The sequence below is a fragment of the Vombatus ursinus genome, unplaced genomic scaffold (genome assembly GCF_900497805.2).
Source record: "Vombatus ursinus unplaced genomic scaffold, bare-nosed wombat genome assembly UNPS02009062.1, whole genome shotgun sequence".
In the NCBI taxonomy this organism is placed as follows: Eukaryota; Metazoa; Chordata; class Mammalia; order Diprotodontia; family Vombatidae; genus Vombatus; species Vombatus ursinus.
In genome coordinates this window covers 19956741-19983795 of record NW_020948840.1, presented here as the reverse complement: position 1 = coordinate 19983795, position 27055 = coordinate 19956741, and the positions used below count along the sequence as shown (strand labels likewise).

General features: G+C 42.3%; 2 protein-coding genes across 3 annotated transcripts in view; both read left to right on the top strand.

Moving 5' to 3' along the window:
• DPYSL5 (dihydropyrimidinase like 5) overlaps positions 1-5095 on the top strand; it is a 134981-nt gene extending 129886 nt beyond the window's left edge. Inside the window, exon 13 of the mRNA XM_027850475.1 lies at positions 1661-5095. Coding sequence (XP_027706276.1) covers positions 1661-1746 — 86 coding nt within the window. The 3' untranslated portion in view covers positions 1747-5095. The remainder of the gene's footprint in view (positions 1-1660) is intronic.
• Positions 5096-26636: 21541 nt separating this feature from the next.
• The window catches only part of MAPRE3 (microtubule associated protein RP/EB family member 3), a 78331-nt gene continuing 77912 nt past the window's right edge, over positions 26637-27055 (top strand). The window contains exon 1 of one of the 2 annotated variants that reach the window (XM_027850551.1): positions 26637-26807. The gene's annotated coding sequence lies outside the window, so the exon portion shown is untranslated. The remainder of the gene's footprint in view (positions 26808-27055) is intronic. The other variant, XM_027850549.1, reaches the window with a different exon arrangement.

Sequence of the window (27055 nt, the reverse complement as noted above, 5' to 3'; positions counted from 1 at the left end):
TACTAGTTTTTCCATTACTCAGAGTTCAACTTTCTTTTGTAATCATTGTATATTTTGTTCTCAGGAGTAGGAGTCTTTAACCTCTCTTTTCTAAGAATTTCCTGATTCTCTCAGTGCCTGCATAGTATCATAGTATTACCATGTCAGAGGTATGCAAAAGAACAAAATCCCTCAGGCAGGGCAGAAAGTTTCTACTGCTGTCATTGCTCTCACCAGTCATTAAGAGTGGAATATAAAATAGAAGAGGAAGCCCACCCCTCTGTAGTCTGGGGTGGGAGAGGGTCGGGGATGGTACTTTATTTGAGATTCAGAATGCTTGCCACTGGCCCACACATTTGATGGTTTCTTCTTACCATCATACAGCCTAACTCAAAGGGTCCAAGGTGTGTCAATTACTCATCTGCCAGAACCACCAACTACCCCAAGGTTTCATCAAATTAATTCATCCAAAATTGTAGAAAGCAAACTTTCCCATACAGAACCATATATGGTCATCTCCATTCTCTCCCCAGAATGAAATAGACCCTCTATCCTCACCCTAGTTCTCCAAGCCACCAATCCCTTTCTTTCCGGGCAGAACTAAAGAAAAAAGAAGTATCGCTCTTACATATGCTAGAGAGTTCTCAGGGTTGGGAGAGGTCAGAGAGTAGACAATTGGGAGAAGAGAGCTATGAGGTTGGTAAGAGGTCTGGAGAGACTGCCCTATAAGATGCAGTTGGAGGAACTGGGGATGTTTAGCTTGTAGAAGACTCAAGAAAGACATGAGAGCTTTTCTCAAGTATCTATGTGGAAGAGGGATTACACTTGTTTGCTTGGCCATAGAAGGTGCAACTAGAAGCAATGTGAGGAAGTCATTGAGAGGCAGATATAGGTTAGATTTCAGGAAAAGCTTCTTGATCATTAGAGTTATCTGGAAGTGAAATGGGCTGGGTTGCCCCACACTGGAAGTCTTTATACCAAGGCTGGATGACCATTTATCAAGGAAATTGTGGACAGGATTATTGAATATAGGCTATATCTCCAAGAACTCATCCAGCTCTGAGATATCTGTGTTTCTCTCCACCTTAAAACCTGTTTCCTGGCCCTCTTGATGACCTAGGCATCAATCCTATGCTGGCAGCCTAGAGCTAGAACTCAACTGGTTCTGTTGGGTTTCATGGATCTCTTTTAGTAACTAAGTCTTGGCATCTCTTTATCCAGGGGCTTTGGGGTCTGGCTCTTTCATTTCTCATTACAATGAAAGATTTTTGAAATGAAAACAACCTTTTGAAGTTTGATAAGAAGGATTTATATGTTAGCAGACCCTTTCCAAGAGAGGGGTCCCTGCCTGCTCAGACCCTTTGACTTCATACATAACCACCAGAATCCCTGGGTGCCAAATATATATTAATGTACCTTCAGCTCAGGGCAGATCTATAGAATATAGATGTCCCAATGAATCTATCAATAAGAAATAAATAAATAAACATTAAGCACCTACTATGTGCCAGGCACTGTGCTAAGTCCTGAGAATACAAAAAGAGGCCCCCCCCCCCAAAAAAAAACACCCAGTCCCTGCCGTAAAGAAGCTTACAATCTAATGAAAACAATCTAAGTGAAAGCATCCTGGGTCTCTGGCAAGGTTAGCAGCATCTCACTCTCTGCTGTTCTGCCCCCACAGGTTCTCAAATCGATGACCATGTTCCAAAGCGAGCTTCGGCTCGAATTCTCGCTCCCCCCGGCGGCAGGTCGAGCGGCATTTGGTAAAGACGCTGACCAGCCTCCCAACTAAGGATGCAGCAGCAGCTAGCCAGCCTACCTTCTGGCCACCACTGCAGGTTGCATGGGGAGGCTGGGCCAGACAGTCCAACACCCAAGAAGGAGGGGGGGGGGGAAGGGAAGGGCACACAGGACACTTGGGAGCACTTCACATGTCTGAAACGTCATTCACTATGCTTTGAGCCAATCCTAACAAGCACTTTGGGACGATGCTCCTCTTGCTGTAGTCCTTTTCTTTCCTGGCCTCAGCAGGCTGCATCTGTGGGCCAGGAGGGACCCGGCACTATGCACCAAACCGAAATGCATAGGCAGCAACCTCACCCCAACTCTCACACTTGCCTCGGGCTGCTTGCTTTGTGAGAAAGCAGCAACTCGAATGGTCTTCTTCCTAGCCTGGCCAGACAATGTCCAGGGCACTTTGGCAGAAGTGTTTCAAAAGAAAAGGCCTCCCTACTTCCTTCCCATGCTCCTTTTCACCTCCCCCTCCTCGATAACCACATTTCCCAATCCTGCTAGAGTCTTTGTTCCCCCGCCATGTCTAAGACTCCTTCCCCATCCCATAGTTACTGAGTTCATCAGTGGTCCCTGTTCCAAGCCAAGGCATTTATGCAGATGAAGCAAACGAACCCTTTGCCAGCTCCCTCTTCCCTTCCCTCTTCCTTCCAGTCACCCTCCCACACTTACAAAGAACAAGCAGCCAAGAAGAAAGAACTGGGAGCTGGGAGCTGGTGCGAGGCCTCGTGCCATGCGCGTGTAAATGATTTTGTTTTGCACGTTTGGTTTGAGCAGTGGTTTGGTTTGATTTGTTAGTGCATCACGTGAAAAAAAAAACAGTGCTTTGTGTCACTTAGCGTTAGGATAGAAATGAGGATAGACATGATCCTCAAGAGATGCTGCAGTCAACACCAACCCAAGAGCCAGGGCAGGTGTAGAACAAGCCCCTATTCTCCTGTCCCCCATATTGGGTCCTCCAAATGGTTCAAGGACAAAAATAGTCCTAGATAGTAACCCTCCCCCAAGCCTGACAGATAAGACACAGCTCCCAGATCCTCACATGGACCAAAATCAGGAACCTGATCCTATAAGAATGGCCTGGGCATCTATTATTTAAAAAATTCAGACTTGTATGGTCTTACCCTCTCCTTGCTGAGCTCCCTGAGCTGACCAGAGCTTTCAGGCAGAGGCCTGGGCCGTCCTCCTTTGTGACTGGTGAGAAACCTCCTGCCTTCCAAGAGAGGGGGAAAAGGAGAAGTAGGAGGGAAGAAGGGTCTTGATAAGAAGACAGGGAGAGTTTAGGCAGGAAGGCTGCAGCTATAGGGTCCTGTAAGACTATATGTAGGACCTCTGTGGCCATGCCTCCAGCCAGCCTCACCCCCACCCCTCATGCCTCCAGCCAGCCTCCCCTCACCCCTGCCTGTTGCCATCCTCCCAAGATTCCTTATGTCTCAGTCAAGCCCTTCCCCAACATTGAGGGGATTCTTTACTTGAAAGGAAATCAAATCTTAGGGACAGTCTGCCTTCCAAAATTGAAGACCACTGGGCTTTTCAGTAGAAACACTCAGACTCTTTGGAGACCTCAGCTACAGAGTGGGGTCTCTCCATCTCTTGCTGAGTGACATTCTCTCTTGACAGAAGAGAGGATAGGAGGAGTCACTGAGGCCAGGAGATACCCTCCTTTTCTTAGGCTCTATTCCAGTTTCTTAGTTTTAGCCCTGCTCTTGTTTAGACCAGTCTTCCATCTCCTAGAGATCACCAATCCCCCGTGGCTCCCAAGCTCTTCTAAGAGTTCAGCAGTACTCCCTTGTAAGTCTCACGCCAGAAGTTGCCAGAATTCCCCCAACAGCTTTGATCTTGCACCGATGCTGTGGGTAGGAGGCATGAGACAACTTCTGGTTGTCAGTCCTCACCAAACAATTGCAAAATCACTTGCAGAATTTGCCTCCCAAGTGAATCGTCAAGGGCATACATGTGTTTGTTTGTTTTTCCCCTTATGGCCATTCAGTCTGATGCAAAAATCCTTGAAACTAAGTCCTTTGTGTCTGAGCTAGGACTAGTAGAATATTAGAAGCTTGCTCTGTATTTTAAACTCTAGCCTGCTGTGGCATTTTTACACCCAGCCTCTCTTCCCAACCCAATTTCAGTCTCTCATTAGCACACTGGAGAGGGCAAGTCATGGCTGGCCAGAAGATAAAAGGCAAACAGTTGGTGAGGCCAAAGTAGATTACAGGGGGTTATAGATATGGTAGCCAAGTAGACCATAGGTTGGTCAGGACACAGCACATAATGACTACAGCTGGGGTGGGGAGTGGATTCCAACTTAGCCCCATAAGGCTATAGATGCCTACTATGGCTGCTCCAATCTCTAGTCTCTCTGTGGTCCTGAATAAGACAACTATTACCTTTCTCCCCACTTTCTATGCAGTGGGACTTGGGCAGATGCTGAAGAGCATAGGAGAGAGCTGGCCAGCAGGGCAAGCCAGAACTAACACATATTTTTGCTAGGAGAGCTTCTCCATACAGGTCCCAATACTGGAATTTTAGGATTAAATGCCCAGTGCAGGGAGGAGGGAGAAAGGGGAGTAGTGGGACCACATTCCTTCTCTCACCAAAATTGCAGGTCTGAGGGGTCATCATTTCCTCCATCCTACTCCCACCCTCCTGACCTCTATCTGTGACCCGCCCACATCGAAATGCTTCTAGCTGAAAAATCAGGAGGTGGTCCAAAATGTCATAAGAAATAGCCAACCTCTCCTCTTCCCCTCAATCCCACTTCTCCTTGCCCCTTTACAGAGCCCAGAGCCACCTGGAAGACATACTTGTCTCTCATGGTTGGAATGAAAAAGGGTCTTTGGTTGCATTGAATGCAGCTCTCAAACTGGTCTTGTACTTGCTGGAATAAATGCTGTTTTTCTTGCCTTAGCTGCTCTCTAGGTTTGTGGGGTTGTGTTATGGGAACATTGTGCTACTACTGTGTGTGTGTGTGTGCGTGTGTAGTGCTAGGAATCCACAGTAGGTCTCTGTCAAGTGTGTACCGTGATGAGGGCTTTTTGGACTCTGACCCAGAAACCAACAGAACCAAACTGAAACCAAAACCTTCCTCCAGCAGCAACAGAGGCGGCAGGCATGGTCTGGGGTCAGCATGGAACTACCCCCCAGCCCAGGCACCCAAGTGACTTTCCTTATGCCTCCGTAAATGTTATGGTGCTAAGAATGTGTCAGCCCCAAAATGACACACTTTTCCTATGCTTTAGCCACCTGTTTCAGACAAAACAACAAACAAACAACAACAACAACACACAAAACACCCCAGCACATTGTGTTCTGGTGCAGGTTTGTATTAAACTGTAGCTACTTCTCACTTTGTCTCAGTTGTGTTTTTTTCAAGGGAAAAATGTGCATGGAACCTCTCTTACTGAACTTGGGATGCTTAATATGCAATGACATTTTGGGAAAGTAATGAATACAGGAGGAAAAAAAAGATGCCGCTGCTGATTTATCTCCCCCCACTCCTGAATCAATCTTGGCTTTTTAGCCATTTAGAAGTCCTTGACCCCTGAACCTTTTCTCATTCTTAGTCTGTGCTTTTAAAAGCTGATTCCCTGGCTGATAATCCTCTACCCATCCTTTTTTTTTTTTCTTAAGGCAATTAGGGTTAAGTAAACTTGCCCAGGGTCACACAGCCAGTAAGTGTCTAGTGTTTGGTCTGAGGTCACATTTGAACTCAGATCCTCCTGACTTCAGGGCCTGTGCTCTATCCACTGTGCCACCTCGCTGCCCCCCCATTCTTTTTTATATAATTCATAGAAACCTCTCTTCCTATGGTAAAGATTGGTCACATAAGTGACTAGAAGCAGGACTAATTCTAGTCAAAAGTTTGAAACAGACAAAATTTGCCCCTAAATCCCACATACCTTCCTTTATGGACCCCTTTCCTTCTTCTCACCACCAGGTCCTCAGGACTGCCTCTGGTTGTCCAGAATGTTATCCTTCAATGCCGTATATCTGCCCTCCCTAATAATACCCTGAGTTTTAGAATTATCCTCCTGGGGTAAAATACATTTGTAAATTTTGGAAGAAACTGGGTTAACCTAAAAGAAAGAACCTCTCATGGTGGGATTTTTAAAAATCATGGTGAAGAATTTCAAGGAATGTGGGGAAAATATTTAAAGGGGTCTTATATCATACATACCATGTGTTATTGTATCATACAAAGTAAGCAGACAACTCTTGAGACTGACATGATAGGCCTTGACTGAAAGAGCTACATGGAGTACTACAGTTAGGGCACAATATTTAGCTACCATAGAATTTTAATTACCAAGGAGGGCTGTAGACCAGGTCCTGTATAATAATAATGAGCACCTTGCTGTTAACCCAGTGCTCATCTTCATGGACTTTGCACTGCATTGAACACTAGATGGGGCTTGGGCTCCCAGAGAGCTAGCTCCCTCTCTTCCATAGCCTCTTCCCTTTGGTCGTGGCTGTGCCTATCCTTAAGGTTTTAGTGTAGATTTATCCACTCAGAATTTTGGCTTGATGCCCCACCCACTAGGGGACAGAAATGCCACTCCTCCAGTGCCTGCTGTTTCAATGGAATTTATTCATAAAACCGTAACAGAGACATACACAGTTCTTGAAATATAATAACATTAGGAAGGGGGAACAAATCAAAGTCACTAGGATGGGCAGTCTTTCAAATTACAAATCCTTCCTAGACAAGGCAGCCAAAAACCTAGGAGCTCAGATTCAAACCTCCCCACTTTGTTGTAGGAAAGCCCAAACCCACTAAAAACAATAATTCAAGTACTTGAATTCTAACTTTCCCCTACCACTGCAAGGAGGGGGCAGTATTAATCAGCCATGGCAGAGTAGGTTACTGAGGGTAGTTGGCTAGATCCCACATAGATGCTATCCTTCCTCATCAGCCTCCATTTTGGTCCCTGCTTTAATCACTGTCATCTCTGCTGCAGGGCACTCAGTGTTGGCCACACCTCCCAGTTCTGACTTGGCTCTAGCCCACAAAGAATACACTGGTATTAATATTAAAAGACACATTTTAGGTGGCACAGTGGATAGAGCACTGGCCCTGGAGTCAGGAGGACCTAGTTTAAATCTGGCCACAGACACTTAATAGCTGTGACCCTGGGCAAGCCACTTAATCCTGTTTGCCTCAGTTTCCTCATCTGTAACATGAGCTAGAGAATGAAAGGGAAAACCACTCCAGTGTCTTTGCCAAGGAAACCCCAAATGGGGTCATGAAGAGTACAACATGACTGAATGATGACAACAATTAAGAAATCATCAAGATTGTAAGTCAGGCTACCACCATCATTTCCTATCTCCTCTATTTCACCAAAGTGTGTATGTTCCTGCTCAGTCTGACATCACACCCCAGGTTAGACGTTCTCCCTCCTTGTTCTGCCCAGCCCTTCCCCACCCCCTTGCCCAGCCTCCTCACCCTGCAGGGACTGGGAAGAGGTGTATATCCTCCCCAGAGGAGAATTTGTAACCCCAGCCAGGTTGCATGGGATATGATTGAACATCTGTGTACATCACAAGCAACATAACTTGATATGTAATAGTCATAGATGATCATCCCAACTACATAATACATTAGACTTGCATACATCTAATATTAATGCAGGTAGCAAATATAATAATAGCATATCAATCAATAACCATTAAGTACCTGCTGTATGTCAAGCACTGTGCTAATCCCTGGGGATACAAAGAAAAAAATAAAATTCTCTGCCTTCAGGGAGCTTGCTTTTTATTGGGGGAGACAACATGTATGTATTTAAGTAAAGTATATGCAAAATCAATACAAGGTTATATGGGGGGGAAGCTAGGTGGCGCAGTGGATAACCAGCCCCGGATTCAGGAGGACCTGAGTTCAAATCCAGCCTCAGACACATAACAATTACTAGCTATGTGACTGTGGGCAAGTCACTTAACCCCAATTGCCTCACTAAAAAAAGAAAAGTTATATGGGGTTGGAGAAAGTACTAAAAGCTTAGAGGGATCAAGAAAGGCCTCATGTAGAAAGTGATACTTCAACCAAGCTTTGAAGGAGATGGGCTTCTAAGAAATGAACTTAAAGGAGTCCATTCAAGGCATTAGGGGCAACCTTTCCAAAGATGGAAGCTGGGCTGTTGTGAGTAAAAAACAGCAAGTTGGCCAGTTTGGTTGAAATGAGCCGTATGTGGGGAGGGTATTAGAGACTGAAAGGGTAGCTTAGAACCAGATTGTGAAGAGCTTTAAGTGCCAAAAAGAAGAATATGTATTTGACTCTAGATATAATAGCCACTAGTTTATCGAATTGGAAAGTGCCATGTTGAATCTGTACTTTAGGAACATCACCTTGTCTCCTGTTGAAGGATTGCTTGAAGAGAGAAATTTTTTTTTTCCAGTCAAAGACAAGGTTTATTAGAATATCTGTCATATTGGGCAGACTCTTAAGGAGTCTGAACATAACTAGATTGGCTAGATTGTAAGAATCTGAGCAGTGGCTAGATTTTAAGAATCTGAGCATCTTAATGGAGACAAGATGGACCTTATATACAGAAAGCTAGGAATGGTCAGGTAGTCTGAGGTGACTGTGAGGTAATAAAGTGCTAGGGACCTGGACCACGTGGTCAAGGGAGAATGTAGCCTAGCTACGATTAAGGGTAGGAAGAGGCTGGGGACCATAGACAGGTAAGACAATGGAGGGCTAGGCTAGGTAACGCAGAACTGGGAGATTGGGTGTAGCCACAATGAAAGGCCAGTTGATGGGATTATGGCCTCAGGTGAACACCAGAGATTTGGCCATGTGGGAAAGCCCAGGGTTTTTCCTTTTTGGGGTCTAGATCCCATCCTCATCATTTCCCCCCTCAAAGAAATGGGACCCAAATTCTTTTGGAGTCAGGGGCAAAGGTCTTGGATTCTGAAACTGCTTCCTGCTGGCAAGGGGCATAGAGCTATCCTTGCCTCAAAGGGGTCCCAAAGCACAGGTTAACTGGAACCATGCATAGGCAGCATCCAGGGAACGATGGGGGGTCATTGGCTGGTACTCGCTGTTTGCTGTCAATTATAGGTGAATGGCCTATAAGTCTGGAAGACAAAATCTGACAGAAAAGACTATAGGGCCCAAATGACAGGATAAAATATCCTTAGCTCTGTTTGGATTCAGATAATTCAGTTTTCCAACCATGCTATATCAAATCCACCTCATAGCCAGACTCAGGAAGAGCCAAGTGGGTAACATTCCTTTTCAAAGGAACATAATAGGGAAACTGATCCAGGAGGATCCCATCTTAGACTGAGGTTAAAATTGTCCTCTCAGCTTTTCCCGATGCTGACTTCCCACTAGTTTCACATTCTCTCTGAGTAGCTTGTGGCATTTCTCAGATGGTGGATTTATCGATGGTTATTATGATCCATTAGACAACTCAAAATAAAATCATGAGCTTTTTTACCTCAAACAGCAAGTTTCACTAATCACAGCTTAGGAAAAACTTTTCCAGGATTTACATCTCAAATTTTAATTTAAATTTACATCTCAAATTTTAATTTGTCCTGGTGTAAAAAGCCAATTAGAGATTATTTCTATATGCTTACAAATTCTCTGCAAGACAAAACCCAAACAGGCTTTTTGGCAAGGTTACACATTAAAACAATAACCAACAATAGCCACATTATTTTAGCGGTAACCAAATTATGAAAAGTTGCTGGACATAACTGATACAAAAAATTCACCAATTTGAAACTTGAAACAAACCCATTACCAATCAGGTGACTTCAGTTTTGTTAAATGCATTTCCAAATTACTTTACACAGAGAATCAACATCTCATCATTAACAGTTAAAACTACAACTTTAAAAGAGTGTGCTTACCCAAGTTCAGAGGCTAGCTTCTTTACCTTGAGCAGGATATGCTGAACCTGGGTGATTCTTCCAGGCAAAGGTTGCCCTAGGACCCAAGGCCATTGTCAGTAGGTCCGATGCTGTAGCTGCTGCCTCTCCACAATCCTTCCTTTCCCCAGGTCAGGGAGGGCGAAATCAAAGGTGAGGGGGAAAGGGTGAAACTCTCTTCTCCTATGAGAAGGGTTAACAGATACCCTCTTGACTCAAGGGAAGGGAGTAGGAGAAGGGAGTGATCAGGGTTGTTTGAAAACTCATTAATGATTGATCACAAAACTTCCAGAATCTGCCAAGATGTTTTTAGCTGTTCTAACTTTTGCCTGTAACCTCCATGAACCTGTAACCTCTCAGGGTTGTAAAGGGAAGGGAGCAAGTAAGCCTCAGAGAACCAAAAAGCAACTGCAGTTTTCCCAATTCCCTAGCACCGAGAGAATTGACAGAATTGGGCATATGCTTCCAGACAGGGCAGCCGTCCTTGTCCTCTATACTGTGGAAGGTGTATCCAGGTCTATGGCCTTGAACCAAACCAGTGGACCGAGAGCCTGAGAGCATCAGGCTGAGTGTAAGACAGCCTCATAACTGTCTGCCCGAAAAGCACCTCCAAGCCTTGGTGCTTGGAGAGCGACCCCAACTGCAGAGCAAGAAAGGTGGGGAGAGGCTTACATACCTTCCAGTCTTGGCTAGAGAAGAACTTGGGGTTAGGCAGTTTCCCTGTACGGGCCACCAAAATGTTGAGGTTTAGGGACCTAGGGATGCTGGCACCCCAAAATCACAATAGGTGGGGTCCTGCCTGAAAGAATTTGACCTAAGCCTTCTTTCAGCCAAAGACAAGGTTTATTAGAACATCGTCATATTGGGCAGATTCTTAAGGAGTCTGAACATTACTAAGCTATTGGCTAGATTATAAGAATCTGAGCAGTGGCTAGATTTTAAGAATCTGAGTCGACAATTTTTTAAAAGTGGCTAAGTGACAGTGGTATAATTCTACACACATTTCTTAAGAACCTCCGCAAAATCCTAGAAAAAGCCCTTGGTTCTCTAAGGTTCTTTGGATGTAGCCAGCTAACAAGTACTATCTTCTCTAAATCAATGCTCACTCCCTACTAAGTATTTGGCCTGAGTATTTATACTGAGTATGACCTGAGTATTTGGCAGAACCTTTGTGGATATAGCATTTGTCAATTAACAACTTAAGGCCAGGATCTTCTACCTGATCTAACACTTTCATTAGTCTTTTTAAATGTTCTTCCAATATCTTCCAAAAGACAATGAGACCATTCAAGTACACCAACCTACCAGATTATTCATATCTCCAATTCCTGTGTAAGTCATCGAAACATGGCAGTTCCTGTAAGTTTGTTAGGCAATCCTTTCTTTATCTTCTGCTACAATTAGATTCTGATAGCAGTGCAGATTCTACATTGAAAACCACTAATTACCTCATAAAGAGTCCAGGCAGGGTATCTTGACTTTGTGGAATGGAATACTGGTCTACCTTAATCCAGACCTTCCAAATTATCTTGCATACCACCACTATGAGCAAAGTATTTGGACTACAAGGTTTGGTGACCTTGTCACATATCTATGACTTGCTCCCATTGGCTAATAGGTCCTTCAGAGATGAGGTCTTCTATCTCTGAAAGGAAAATCTTCTGAAATTACTTTTGATATGAATGGGAGTCATTGAGGTAAACTCTGGGATAATAGTTGTAAAGCACTTAGCCTACATGCTTGACACATTGTAGTTGCTTAACAAATGCTTGGACAGCAAGGTGGTTCAGTGGATAGAGTGCCAGGCCTGGAGTCAGGAAGACTCATCTTCCTGAGTGCAAATCTGGCCTCAGACACTTACTAATTGTGTGACCCTGGGTAAGTCACTTAACCCTGTTTGCCTCAATTTCCTCATCTGTAAAATGAGCTGGAGAAAGGAATGGCAAACCATTCCAGTATCTTTGCCAAGAAAAGCCCAAATGGGGTCATGAAGAGTGAGACACAACTGAAGCAGTTGAACAACAACAAATGCTTGTTCTCTCCCCCTCTCATTACTCCATGGGGACATTCCACCCATGCCATGATAATACAAGAGTCCTAATGCTGAGTTTCTTCCTTAAATTATCCTTTAATTCTTTAGGCACTAGATTGTCACCAAATCCAACCTCTTTGAACCCACTCTTAAAGTGGAAGATACCATATGCCTTCGATGCTCTTGATCACCGTTTCTTTCTATCATCTTATAAACTTTTGCAAAGAAGGCATGGATTTATAGGGTGACCAGGTAGACTCAGCTCAGAGACTACAATATTCTACTCTATGTTGAACAGACTGGAGTTTAGCCTAATCCATGTTGAAACACCAGAGTTGTTCCCTGGGTCTAGCTGTACCAGAATTATGGTACTAGCTAATACCTATGATTTGGTCAGGGAACGTCAAATTCACGTAGATGTAGCTCCAATATAAAGTCTTTCTTACCCAGCCCATAGAGACCTAGCTTCTATATTAGCTCTAAAGATGTCTTTTGTGAGTGGCTTTCATAAAATGACTAGATCATTTGTCATTTGAGCTCCACTGTCTAGCCCAGCAAGACATTCATAGGGAAGGAGTATAGCACAGTGGATTGAGTGCAGAACTTGGAATTTAAAAGATCTGGGTTCAAAAATCTAGCTGTATCAAGTCACTTAACCTTTCTGATCCTCGGTGTCTTCATCTGTAAAGTAAGGATGATAATAGTACCTACAGAGACCCTATGAAGATCAAATAGGATAATGCAGGCAAAGTATAAAATTTAAAGTGCTTTACAAGCATGAGTTACTGTTATTTTTCCAACACCGTGATACAACATAAAGAGTATTGAACACAGAGTTGCAGAACATGAGTTCAAATCTCAGCTTTGCCACTTACTACCTAGGTGACCATGGGCACTCCATCTCTTTGGGTCCCAGCTTCCTCATCTGTAAAATGAGAGGATTGGAGTAGATGAGTTCTAAGGTCCCTTACGGCTCCAGATCTATGATCCTATGAACCTAACCTAGAAACCAGCCTAAGAGAAACCAGCCTGTTTCCTTTTCACACACACCTCTTTCTTTCTATATTCTATGGCACTTACTCCTAATACTGGTTTTGCAATTATACAAGGTGTCCTCAATTTTATTTTTGTCCAGATCTGTGATTTCACCATTATAGGGAGCTCCCAAAGAGGAAATGTCCTCTATCAATCTAGCTACAGTTCTGAATTAATAGTTTTACAGAGTTACCTAGGACACTGAAAAGTTGTGACTTCCCAATGACCATACAGCCAATTTGTCAGAAGCAAACATTGAACCTAGGTGGTCCTGATTCCTCAATTTCAAGTACTGACTGACAACAATCCAGTGATTTATATTTTGACTAGCACCAAGGTTAGTCTTCTGCCCCCTCCTCTCATTTGGATAGCACAAAATTCTCAAAAAGAATTCCCCTAAGCAGTTCAGTTTCTTTTTTTTTTTAATGCCACATATTACTTTTAAGGATGAGGAATGTATCATGAAACTAAACAAATAAAAAGTCAGAGTAATGTAATAAAAGGAAAACTGAGCTTCAAATCAGAAGACCTGATTACATGTTCCAGGTCTACCACTTGCTAGCTTTGGCATATTCTGGAAATCACTTAGCCCCTCCATTTTTTTCATCTGTAAAAGGAAGAAATTGGGCTAAATTATTCCTAAGGTCTCTTCTACATCTAAACAATATAACTCTACAGATAAGGATTTGTCCTCCCCTCTACCCCCCAAAAAAGATATTAGGAGTTTAAAGCATTTCTTTCTAAGCAGAAATTACCATAAGTGGCAAAAAGCCTTCAAATTAACAGACTGTCTTCTTGATAGCACCATTTGTTTCTGACAGTAAAGAGTTAGTTGCCTTGTGCTAAGACAAAATTATGGGTATTTACAGGGAAAATAATCACAGAATCTTCCTATTGGGAGAACTTAGAGGTCATCTGGCCCAGCCTCCAACCTAATAAAAGAATATTGTCTATAGTGGTAGTATAAAACTCAAATTAAAATGAATCCCTGCTGACCACATTTTAACTTAGAAAACCACAAATTAACATCTATATTGTATTGTATTTCTGTTTATCTTGTTAAACATTTACCGATTGCATTTTAACATGTCTCCAGTTGCACTGCCTACAGACCTCCAGTTTGACACCTCTGGCCTAGAACACTGAGAACCGTGACTTGCCCAGGGTCATGTAGCCAAATGTGTGAGAGGTGGGATTTGAACCCAAGTCCCAAGATTCCAAGGCTGGCTCTCTATTCACTATACCATAATAATGATAATGATGGGAAGAAACAAAGAAAAGGAAGAAAAGAGCATCAATTAAACATTTTAAAAATTAAACATTTTAAAAATTTAAACACCAAAAAGGACAGAATAAAGTTCAGAAGGAACCCCAGACAATCAGAGAAATGTTGGTATTATCATATTAAATTTAACATGGACTTTAAAAAAAATCTGTACATAATAGAGATTCACAGTTTCATATGCGATCCTCTTTTTCTGCTCATTGTATTTGGAAATGTTCATTTTTCTTCTGTTAATTGACCACCAATTTTTTTTTCATTATAAGTGTACACTTATTCACACTCACAGATAGTCAGACTTCTTCCTCTCTATTCTTAGTATAGGATAACTACAGCTACTGTGCATGGTAAATTACCTTGTATCATTCCTAAAGGAGCCAGTTAGCCCAGACTCCTAGGCTGGAGTCTTCCCTAGAAAGGAACTAGATCTCAGAATTCTATTCACAGCTCAGCTTCATGAATGGGAATGGAGGCAGAATAAGTAGGGAAATCATGGTACCTGATTTAGACATCTTAAGCACCCAAACCTTCCAAAGCAGGCGCTTTTTACCCTGACTTCTTTGGCCTCAATTTGTTTACTACTGGTCTACCTATTTACCAACTATTCCTTTGAATGAGTTTTTGTTTGTAACCATTTTGGAGAACAATCTGGAATTAAACCCAAAGAGTTATTAAACTGCCTATATATTCCCTTTGACCCAGCAATACCATTATTAGGTCTATTTCCAAAAATGGTTAGGAAAAAAGGAAAAGAACCTATATGTTCTAAAATGTTTATAGCAGCTCTCTTTGTGGTGGCAGAGAACTGGAAATTGCAGGGATACCCATCAATTGGGAAATGGCTAACCAAATTGTGATATATAATTGTGATGGAATACTACCGTGCTGTAAGAAATGATGAGCCTGATGATCTTGGAAAAACATGGATAGTCTTGCATGAAATAACGTAGAGCAAAATGAACAGAACTAAGAGAATGCTGTATAGAGTAACAGCAATGTTGTTCTAAGAAAAACTTTGACAGTTTTTTTTTGTGAGTCTTACTGTGACATCAACCCTGCCTTAGCATGCCCACAGTCCCTTTCAGTTCTAAGTCTATGATCCCATGATCCCCAAAGAATTTACCTAGAGCCAGGTAGACAGACAATACCTTTCAGCCCTGTGTTCCTGGGGCTGGCAAAGATGGTGAGGTTTCCAGTAGTCCTGCTACTCAGAAAGATACTTGTTTGAAAAGCTAGAGGTTACCTACCAGCCCCAAAAGTGAGTAAAAGGATATGTATTTCCACAATGGCTCAGGCCTGCTCTACAATGGAGAAGAAGAGGAACATACTAAGGAAATACCTGCCCTTCCTCAGTTGACCCTTGTTGGATGTAATGAGGGAGGGAATTTGAACAGTAGCCTCTCTGAATAGATATGTATCATCTTCAATAGGTCGCTACTTGTGAGTTTGATAATGTGGATTATCTCTTTGCCAATACAGGTCATGGCCTCTCTATAACCTCATAAACAGGCTTCAAGATTTATTGACAAAAATTGTGAAGGACTCATCACATTGTCACCTCGTGAAGCAAAAAATAAAAATGCAAATATTTAAAATAAAAGTTTAAAAAAATCTTCCCACCCAGAGCCTGAAGTGGGGATGAGGTAAACATCTGTTTCCTTTCCTTGTCTCTGGATAAAAGCCTCAGTGCTCCAGGAAGTTTACCATAAAGATTTTAAGCAACCAGAATGTCTAACCAGGGATTTCCTTGACTCTTGTGGGAGAATAAGGAGATAGAAGGGAAACGAGAGCTCATTAACATTAAGATTCCATCACCAGGTCTCAGTTTCCTCATTCATTAAGTGAAAGATGTGGATAGATGATCACTAAGGTCTCTTCCAACTCTGAATCTACGATCCCATGATGCTGACTTCATTCAAGGATTTGAGTGTCCCCATGAGACAGTACCTAAAAGAGTAGTAGAGGGATTATGAGAACCCATTCTTAAAATTGAACTTTGAGTGCCATTAGCCCTTATCCGTCCAATGCTGGAGTTTCTCACGCAACAATAATTTTGCGATAAGATAGGAGGAGTCAAAAGAAGCTCAGGTCACTAAGGAAATAAAGTCACTAAAAATGCCCCTTCCTAATGGCCTGTATCTCAGAAAGGCCTTCAGTCTGTATGCTATCTGATGAAGCACTGAATTATGAAGAAAAAGCCCAGAAAAAAATGACATTTCTTTTCCACCCTTGAGACCTGCGTATTTCTATTTCAGCTTCAAGTAGTCACCTGTTCCATACCTATTTTGTGAAATGACATAGGGCACAGCTCCTACCCTTATTTTTCTCTTTCTCAAGGTTTCCTTTTCTATGTTTTGGGCAAGGATTGAGGTCTTTGTAGCCTACAGGGTAGCTACATTATCAGTAGAGGCCACCAGATGGTCCATTTAACCCACTAGGGTCTGCTCTTTTCTCAGGAAAGAATCGGTTTCTCCCTAAACAAGGTAGATGTGCCAGGGTCAAGAATACTTTGAGCCCCAACTCCACAGAGCAACCTTGTCAGTTCAGGAAAGGGTACAATAATCTCAGACTATCCCTCCTCATACAAAGCTCCCCTTCCTGGAATACTGTGTTACTTCCAAGACCAGTCTGAATATGTGGGTCTACTCTAGGATAGGGTCATTTGGCCTGGGAGTTTGAAGGGCATCTTAGTTCATGCATGAGTAAATCCAAACTACAATGACATATCCATCCTTAGTATACCCATTCATTCAATAAGTTGGCTTTCTACACTAAACTCCTTCAGCCAAACAAAATAAGCAAATTCCTCTTCTTCTAGGATGCAATTGTCAAATATCCCATCCATATGGAATTGATACCTTTTCATTTCAAGGTCCTTTCCCATTTTAAACTGTACCCTGAGATAGGAATCAAATGTATATTTCAATCTCATCAAATACTGCCGGTATTCTAGAAGCTCTACAGTATGTTAAAATTCCCAGAATATTAGAATTTTAGAGTTAGAAAGGAATCTATTTTAGCCTATTTCCCTCACTTTACAGATGAGGAAACTAAGGCCCAGAGGGATAAAAGGATTTGTCAAAGGTCATATAACTAGCTAGTTGCAGAGTTAAGACCCAAGCCCACCATGAAGATAGAATGTGGCTCTATTATTCCAAACTAAAATCTTAATGTCTCCATTTCTAGTGAGCCACAGAATACCACTGAATCCCTCTATATACTTTTAGCCACCCCAGAAAAGTATAAAACCCACAAATCATCTGCACATTAGGGCAGATTACAAAAAGTGAACACATGCCCTATTTATTTCAACATCTTTCCAACCATTTGGGGATCTTGCATGACCAAGTGTGAGCAAGCTGTATTGACTTTCTGAGACTATTCCGAAACATAACTTTTCCTCTAGGATCACCTGGGTCTGAACTTGTACCGTTGAATCTGAGCTAGAATTGGACAGGCCTTTAGAGTACATTAAAAAAAGTATCTAAGGATTCTTGGTATATCCAGTACTTCATCAGACCCCAGTTATGGAACCAAAGACCAGCCTTGAACACCCTAGGAAGGGATACAACTTACAGGTCTCTGTATGCCACTTTTTCCTTGACCAGGAAAGAACGTAGCGTAGGGAAGTGTTGAGTTTTTATTTCCATGTTCTCCCTAATACATTTCCCTTAAGAAGGTACTGTTCTATGTGAGACAAAACAAAGTACCCTCTTTGCTTTCTGGCTTAGAGAGTTGCAGGATGATATAAGCTCAGCCTCCACACTGACCCCTAAGTCTTTCCCTTTCTCCTCCAGTACTGCAAGCAATAATTTTTATCTCTCCCAGATCCCCACCTCCTCCACCATGAGCTTAATTGTCATAGCAAATTATCTCAGTAGGGATAAGTCTTAGTTCAGTCCCTCATTGCCTTTCACATGGATTATTGTGGTTTAGCTTCCTATTTGGTCTTCCTACTTCCATTCTCTTCCCTCTCCGATCCATCCCCCACACAACTACTGAAATAATCTTCCCAAGGCTAAGTGACTGTGTCACTCCCCTGCTCAAAAAGTGTCAATGTCTCCCTATTGTCTCTAGGATAAAATATAGGTTCCTCTACAACTGGCCTCCAACCTACCTTTTTGGACATATTTCATATTACTTTTTACCTTTACCTCAAACTCTATATTCCATCTTCTGCTTCTCCAAGCCTTCTTCTTAGTGGTCCTCCATGCCAAGAAGGCACTCCCTTCACACTTGCATTAGCCTCTTAGAATCTTTATCTTCCTTTAAAGCCTCTAGTAAAATGTATGCTCCTTAATGGCAGAGACTTTTACTTTTGTTTTGAATGGCAGAGACTCAAATATCACCTTTCATAAGGTTACAGAAAAGAGTACAATGTGTGAATTGTCTACAAGTTAGTCCTTTACTTGAGTTTCTAGCTTGGCATTGAAAATTACAGTATTCTCTCAGGCACCTGGACAACATAGTCTTTTTCTTAAATTATGCAATATCCCCTTTGGCCACCAGAGGGCACTCAGCCTACAAACACCTAGACTTTCCTATAGGCAAGCCCAGGCCCTTGATTTGAACTAATCCCCTCCTAGCTGGATCTAAAATTACTCTAGGGAATAAAATAAAATATTACTTAAAATATAAATATATGAAATATGTCATCTGTGTGTAGCTCAGCACCCCATACAGTCTGTGATCCACCTTCCCAATTCACTGTCTATTGCATTCAGAGACTCAAAGACTTAGCATGCTATGATCACATTGTTTATTCTACAGAGAATAACCTGAAAAAACAAACTATACCAAACATTTATGTGTAGAGGCATTAATCTATTAGTCTGCAACCATCTCCTAGCCATCCTCTCCTATCCTTTCCAGATCTTTGGATGTGAAAGGGAAAGAGTCGAGCCGTTCTTACCAGCAGATCATGAAAAGCAATGGCTGAAATGAACAGGGCAGTTCTCAAGACAGAACCCAAGAGATGTTTTACAGCTTAGGCAAAAACTCCATGGCATAGAAGGGATCCTGAAATAGAATAATAATGGCCAGTTGGCAAGCTCTACCTCAGCATACCAGGGGGAGATCCTGAACCCCAGGTGGTAGAGCAGGCAAACACCAACACCAGGACCCCCAATTGCCTCAATACCAGCAGGGGAACCAGTGGAAACTAGCTTGGAAAACCACCACATGCCTTGGCGTTCTACAGAAGCCAAGTCTCCCAGTGCCTCAGCAAAACTCTTAGAAGTGCTCCAAGAGGGAAAGCCCCAGGCAGAGAAACATCCTGAAGCAGCAGAAAGGAAGGAAAGGCCTGCGTGAGCAGGCAATATCCAGGGACCAGACTACCAATCCTACCCCTAGAGTTCCAGTGTTGCTGATTCCAGCCCAACGCCAGGTAAGCTGACAGAACCCTACAGCCTCCAGCTGCCAGTATCTGAGGCCTCAGCACATAAAGCCAGTGACCGGGCCCTAGGCTCCCAACACAAGAAGCTTGGGTCAGTGCCCCCTGCTCCCCAGCAAAAGAGCTCAATCTTTTTAAAGGCCAGGAAATAAGCAAACACCATGAGCAAAAAGAAACGTAACAAAGATTCTTATTATGGGAAGAATGAAGATCAAGGCAGAAATTCTGAAGAGGACAACATTGTCAACAAACCCACATCTGGAACCTCAAAAGGGAATATGAACTGGTCTGAAACCCAAAAGCCTTCTTGGAAGAGCTCAAGGACTTTAAAAGTCAAATAAGAGAGGTAGAAGAAAAATTGGGAAAAGAAATGAGAGGTATGCAAGAGAGAGTCAATAGCTTGGAAAAGGAAGGACAAAAATTAACTGTAGAAAACAAGTCCTTAAAAAGCAGAATTGGTGAAACAGAAAAGGAGACACGAAAACTCACTGAGGAGACGAATTCCTTAAAAAATAAAAATGGGCCAAATGGAAAAGGAGGTACAAAATCTAATAGAAGAAAACAATTTGTTAAAAATTAGAATTGGGCAAATGAATCAGTCAAACAGAAACAAAAGAATGAAAAAGTAGGTGAAAACATAAAATACCTCATTGGTAAAACAACTGGCCTGGAAAATAGATCCAGGAGAGACAATTTAAAAATTATTGGTCCACCTGAAAATCACAGAGAAAAAAAGAGCCTAGACAGCATCTTTCAGGGAATCTGGAAATCAAGGAAAACTTCCCTGAGTTCCTGGAACCAGAGGGTAAAGTAGCTATAGGAAGAATCCACTGATCACTTACTACAAGAGATCCCATATTGAAAATGCCAAGGAATATAGTAGCCAAATTCCAAAATTACCAGGTCAAGGAGAAAATACTGCAAGTAGCCAGAGAGAAGGGAAAAGCAATGAGACCAGACCCCTTGGAATGGGAGAATTGGCCCCAAACCTAAAAGGTCACTGAGGGATAAAAGAGCAAGGATCGAAAGGAAACAGAACAAATGTCTCTCTGTGTCTTTGACTGGCAGCAAGGAATTATACCTACACAACTTCATTTCTCAGGACTCATACCTCCTATTTCTGAATCATCTAGTTAGGGGTCTCAAGGAAGAATGACGGGAGAAAGCAAGAATCCTTATCCTACTCAGTCTGTTTAGACTCTCATCAGCTTAATGGCAGATATTGGACTGCCGCAGAAATGGGCTAAGAGAACAAGTGAAATGGAAGGAACAGAGTAAGGAAATTTGTGCTTGGTGTCGGGGGAAGGAGGGAAAATTTCTAAGTAGATTTGTCTGACATTATCAAAAGGCATGAGATCTCCTGCTGCCTCTCCCCTCAAAAAAAATTTATATATATTTTTTAAATATTTCGCATATAGTTACAGGTATTCATGTTATCTTCCCCAACAGAATGTAAGCTCCTTGAAGGGAGGGACTGTTTTCATTTTTGTTTTTGTATTCCCCATCACCTGGCACAGTGCCTGGCACATAATAGATAATAAATAATTTTTTGTTGATTGATTGGGAGACAAAAAAAGAAAAGAAAAAGGAATAGGTGGGAAATCTAGTCAAGATGTCAAAGTAGGAGCAAAACAGCCCAAATCCTACACATGTACTCCAGAGAAGATGAAACCAAAAAAGAGTCAGTCTAAATAACGATTAAGAAATAAACAGAGAAACTACAATTAAGTACCATCATCCAGCCTAGGTCAGCAAAAGGGGACGCTCAAAAACTTGCAGGCACTAAGATCAGAATCAAAGCTAGAGAAACTAGGCAGAGTCAAGCAGTAGTTATTTGGAGGCCTTTCAGCTCCCTCAGCCTCAGGATGCACGAGCCAGGAAATCCAAAGCAATCAAATATCTCCTGAGTACTCCTGTGAAGAGGCCCCAGGGCAATTAAACTCAGGGCGGTCTGGGCACAGATGTGAGGCAAAGCTCCTCCAAGGAGGTCAGCTATCAGTTGACACACTCCAGGGGCTCTGAAAGTTTGCAGAAAGCTGATAGGAGCCCTCCAACCCTTATCTCCTTGAAGAGTTCAATGCTCTGTACCCAGGATACAGACCAATCTGGGACCTATGTACACTTTGTGTCTAACAGATACCACTGGAAGGCAGAACCAGAGATAGAACAGGGACTCGCTATCCAATCCAAGTATGTAGGAGCAGTCAGAGCCTGTCCTTGACAAATATGGAGGAAAGGAAGGGGTGAGTGTCAAATGGACTCTACTTTCATCTGAACTGGACAAAGGAGGGTTGAACATACACACACACAAAGACTTTGCTGTAGAAAATCATTAAAATCAATATGAAGATAGAACAACAAGAGAAAAGGAGAGTATTGAGAATGCAAGACTTTGAGTCAGAGCACCTGGGTTTGGATCTGCTTACTGTCTGTGTAACCTAGGGAGTTATTTAACCTCTCTTAATCTCAGGTCTTCATTTGTAACATAAGAGTGTTGGGCTTGATTGCGTCTAAAGGCTCTTCCAGCTCTAAATCTGTGATCTTACTTATGACTTATTGAGAGGAAAGACTCAAAAGAGACTGCAGCTTTGGAGAAACTGACCAATAAAAAGGTTTTAGATAAAAGATGGGAAAATTGAAGCATACTATTTTTCTTTTTTTTTTGTTTTTTTTCTTTCTTGTGATTTTTCCTTTTGGTTCTAATTCTTCTTTACAACAAGACTAATGTGGAAATATGTTTAATATGATCATATGTGTATGGCCTTTATCAGATTGAATGCCATCTTGGGGAGGGGGGAAGGGAAGGAGGGGGAGAAAATTTAAAGCGAACGTTGAAAACTAAAAATAAATGAGTATTTTTTAAAAAAAGAAAAGATGGAAAACTCTCATCTCATCCTATGTTTGAAATAGCCTTGAGGCATTCAGATAAGTCATTGAGAGGTTAGGCTAAAGAGAGATCTGAGAATCATCTTCTTACAATGCAAATTGATTTGAAAAAATAATATGGGAATAAGAATTTGATATGACAGCATGAATGTCAGCAGAAGCCACAGCTTACAATAATAATAATGATATAATAATGTATGTAGTTTATTAAGGTTGAAACCTCTATGGCACTTTTTGTGGAAACAAAGTAGGTTCCAGTCAATTTGAGGAACAACTGGACGAGGTGAGGCACATGAATGTAATTGAATATTACTGTGTAGAGAAATCAGAGAAAGATAGTAAGACTTACCTGAACTGACACAGAGTGAAAAGATCCACAAGGAGAACAACATGTACAATAATTACAATAATATAAATGAAAATAGCAATAGGAGATAGCTAAACTCAGATTAAATGTAATTAATATTCTTGGTCCTGTAGAACAGTCGAAGGAAACATATTTCTCTCTTCCTGGTAAAGATATGGGGCACTATGGGTACAGAATGTTGCATATAGTATCAGATGCTAGTCACTTTGTGAATGGGCTTTGCTGAACTGTATTTCTTTTTTTTAAAGGCAAGGCTCAATGTAGAGGGAAGCATATTGATAAATGAGTGGGGTGTACCAAAAAAATTCAAAAGGTATAGATAAACTTTTTTAAACTTTTTAACATTTTTATTTAAAATTTTGAGTTCCAAATTCTTTCTCTCCCTCCCCTCCCCCCGAGACGATAAGCAATCAGATATAGGTTATACATGTGCAATTATGTAAAACATTTCCATGTTAGTCATTTTGTACAAGAAAACTCGAATAAAAGGAAAAAATGAAAGGAAATGAAAAATAGCATACTTCAGTCTGTATTCAAACAGTATCAGTTATTTCTCTCAAGGCAGGTAGTATGCTTCATCTTTAGTCCTTTGGGATTGTCTTGGATCATTATATTGCTGAGAATAGCTAAGTCATTCAGTTCTTCATCGAACAGTATTGCTGTTACTGTGTACAACATTCTCCTGATTCTGTTCACTTCACTATGTATCAGTTCATATAAATCTTTCCAGGTTTTTCTGAAATCATCCTGCTTGTCATTTCTTATTGCAAAATAATATTCCATTACAAGCATATACCACAGCTTGTTTAGCCATTCCCCCATTGATGGATATCCCTTCAATATCCAATTCTTAGCCACCACAGAAAGAGCTGCTATATTTTTGTACAAATAAGTCCTTTTCCCTTTTCTGGATGTATTTGGTATATAGACCTAGCAGCGGTATTGTTGGATCAAAGGGTATGCACAGTTCTATAGCCCTTTGGGCATAATTCCAAATTGCTCTCCAGAATGGTTAGATCAGTTCACAACTCTACCAATAGTGCATTAGTGTCCCAGTTTTCACACCTTTCCTCCAACATCCAATATTTTCCTTTTTTGTCATATTAGCCAATCTGATAGGTGTGAGGTAGTACCTCAGAGTTGTAGTAAAACTTTTTAAAGATGGAAATCTAGGAAACTTGTAGTGTGAAAAGTACAGAGGTTCTAAGACAATCCTGAAGGACTTGCAGCTGGGAGATGGAAGAACAGGGGGAAACCTTTGAGTGATAGGAAGAACTATTAAAGCCATTAGAAGTGGAATTCAGAAGACATTGATGAGAAGGAGGTGATGGACTCTGTCAAAAAGAGTAGTCAGAGGGGAAAAGGATTCATTCTTAGACTAGTACGTGACTATAAAGATAGCTAAGAAACCTAAGTAAGAGGAGAAGGATACAGAAGCCAAACTAAATAGGCCAAAAGGGGAGTTGATTAAAAGAGGATCAAAACCAAATGAAAAGGATGATCAAGAAACCTAGAAATGAAAAACATAGAAATGTTAAGTGTAGAAAAGGTGATAAAGGGGGGGCCCAGGCAGCCAGTCCTTTTTTGAGGGGGAGGCACAATTAGGGGCTTCAGAAAAGAGACAGCTACCTGAATATAGGAGGTGATTAAGGATAAGGTTGGAAGTGAGCCTTTCTGACAAGAGATGATAGGGGCTGAAAGCAGTTAGATCTCTGCAGAAAGGTAGTCTACTATAGTGCAGAATGAGGCATACATTTTGAGACATGGCCAACGTGTTGACTTGTTTTACTGTACTTTACTTGTTACATAGGAGTTTTCTATTGTGGAGAGGAGGGATTTATTGAGAAGTAACAGTGATGAAAAAAAAAGAAAAGAAAATGTAATTTGGTTGGAATGGTGTGCAAAGTCAGAGACTTTTATTTGTCCCCTATAATATTAACTTATTGCCAAATGATTTTCCCAGAATAAACATTCTTTCTCTGCTTTGGTAAGTTGTAACAAATGAATATATAATTCTCATTTTTTTTTGCTTTTTCTTAGCTCTGAGCCCCTAATCAGAGACAACACCGGGAAAATATCACAGTTGTACTTTTTTTTCTCTCTCCTGGAATACTCTCCTCAATTGCCTATTCCCATCTGCATTCTTAGTGAGAATACCCAACAAATAAAGGTGAATACAATTTTAAGAAAGACTTGCCTTGCTTACTGGCAAGGGTGCAGCCTTCTAGGAGGGAGTCCAAAGGGAAAAGGATTAAAAATTACCACCCTGGCAAAGAATTGAACATTGAGGGGATACCAACTGGGGAATGGTTGAACAGGTTGTGTTATATGATTGTGATGGAACACTATTGTGCTATAAGAAATGAGGAGGGAGATGGTTTCAGAAAAACCTGGGAAGACTTATATGAACTGATGCAAAATAAAGAGAGCAGAACCAAGAGAACATTGTACATGGTAACAGCAATACTGTAAGGATGATCAACTGTGAAAGACTTAGCTAGTCTGATCAATACAATGATTCAAGACAATTCCAAAGAACTAATGGTGAAAAATGCTGTCCACCTCCAGAGAGAGAACTAATAAACTCTGAATCCAGATTGAACCATATTGCTTCTCACTTTCTTTATTTTTCTTGCTTTTTCACAACATGGCTAATACAGAAATATGTTTTTCATGAATATGTATATATATACATATATATATATGTATATATATATACAGGTGTTCTCAATGGGTGGAGAAAGGGCTGGAGGGAAGGAGAGAATTTGGGACTCAAAATTAAAAAAAAAAATTACCACTGTGAACTGTGTAGGAGAGTCTTGGGCAGGAAAGGGATTGATGCCCTGACCCACTCCATCGGTTGCCTCTGCCCAAACTCCACTTTGGCTTTCCAAGCCTCTCCTTCTCCAGCTCCATGTGTTTTCAATGAATATATCCAGGAACTGGATTCCTTTTTCATTCCCCAGAGGGTGGGTAGATTGTCTTTTTTTTTTTTTTAAAGAAGCAGCCAGAGCATGATCCCTTAAAATATTTACTTGCAGAATAATTGTAAAATATTTCCAAATTAATCAGGAAAACGCCTTTACCCTTTTTAAAGTGAAGACCAAGCTGACTCCTATCTATGTTTTGGCAGCCAGGTGGCGCAGTGGATAGAGTGCCAGCCCTAGAGTAGGGAAGACTGATATTTGTGAGTTCAAATCTGGTCTCAGACACTTGGCTAGCTGTGGGAAAACCTGGGTAAGTCACTTAATTCTCTTTGCTTCAGTTTCCTCATTTGTAAAATGAGCTAGAGAAGGAAATGGCAAACCACTCCAGTATCTTTGCTAAGAAAACCCCAAATGGGATCAGGAAGAGTTGAACATAAACAACAATGCATTAATTAATACTTCCGTTAAATGCCTTTTACTTTCTATGATTCCATCAGCTGGAGGAGAAGCAAATTTTCCCTCCCTCTTTACGAAGAGTATGAATAAAAAAATTTTTTAAATCACAAGCAAAGGGGATAGAGTTCAGGAATCATAAGCTTAGGCCGTGATGGGGAATCCCATCATAGACCACGGAGTAGAAATACGGGCCCGTCTCTGCTCCCTCCTTTTGCTACAGAATCCGAGCTCATCGTCTCCTCGCTCTTACAGGATAGAGGTGTGTTGTTTCCTTCTTCCAGGCGACTAGTTTAAAAGGGTGGGGGAGTTGTCATCCAGTTGTTATGATGAAAAGACGAAAAGGTTGTTCCCAGTTGCTATGGTGATGTGGAAGAGTGTTCCTTCGTTCCCGAAGCGACTTTGGAGGCCGATGCAGTTCCCTGTTGCTATGGCAACATTGGGGACCTGTTCCGTTGCTAGGAGAGGTGGAGGTATGGGCTGTCCCTATCTCCCTGCGCCCGGTTGCCGTGGAGACGGCGGGTGGCCTAGCCCCGCCCCCTCGGACTCTGACAGCGGCGGCCGCATCGCGCCTGCGCAGTGCTCTCTTCCCCCGCAGTCTCTGTGCGTTGGAGCCGGAGACAGCGGCGGCCTTTGCTTAGGACCCTCCGCCCCGGAGTCCCAAGCCCGCCCGGCCGGCCCGGAGCCTCAGCTACATCTGCCTCGCCCGCCCCCCTTCCCCCGTCCGCCGCCCGTCCCCTTTCCCCGCCGCCGCCTCCGCCGGAGCTATCGCCTCGTGCACTGTGAGTCGGGGCCGAGGCGACGGGAGCCGCCGTGGGGCTGAGTCAGCGAGAGGCCCGGGCCCGGGCGGGGGGAGGGGAGAGGACGGGGCGGGGGCGGGCCCCCAGGCGTCCCTGACCCTAAGGTGTCCCCTCCCCCACCCGCGGGCCGCTGCCTCCAGGGGCCTCGCTCTCACCCCCAGCAGGCCTCCCCAGCAGCCACTCCCCCTCCCCAGGCCTCCCCGAGCCCGAGGCGCCGGCCCCCCCCCCCC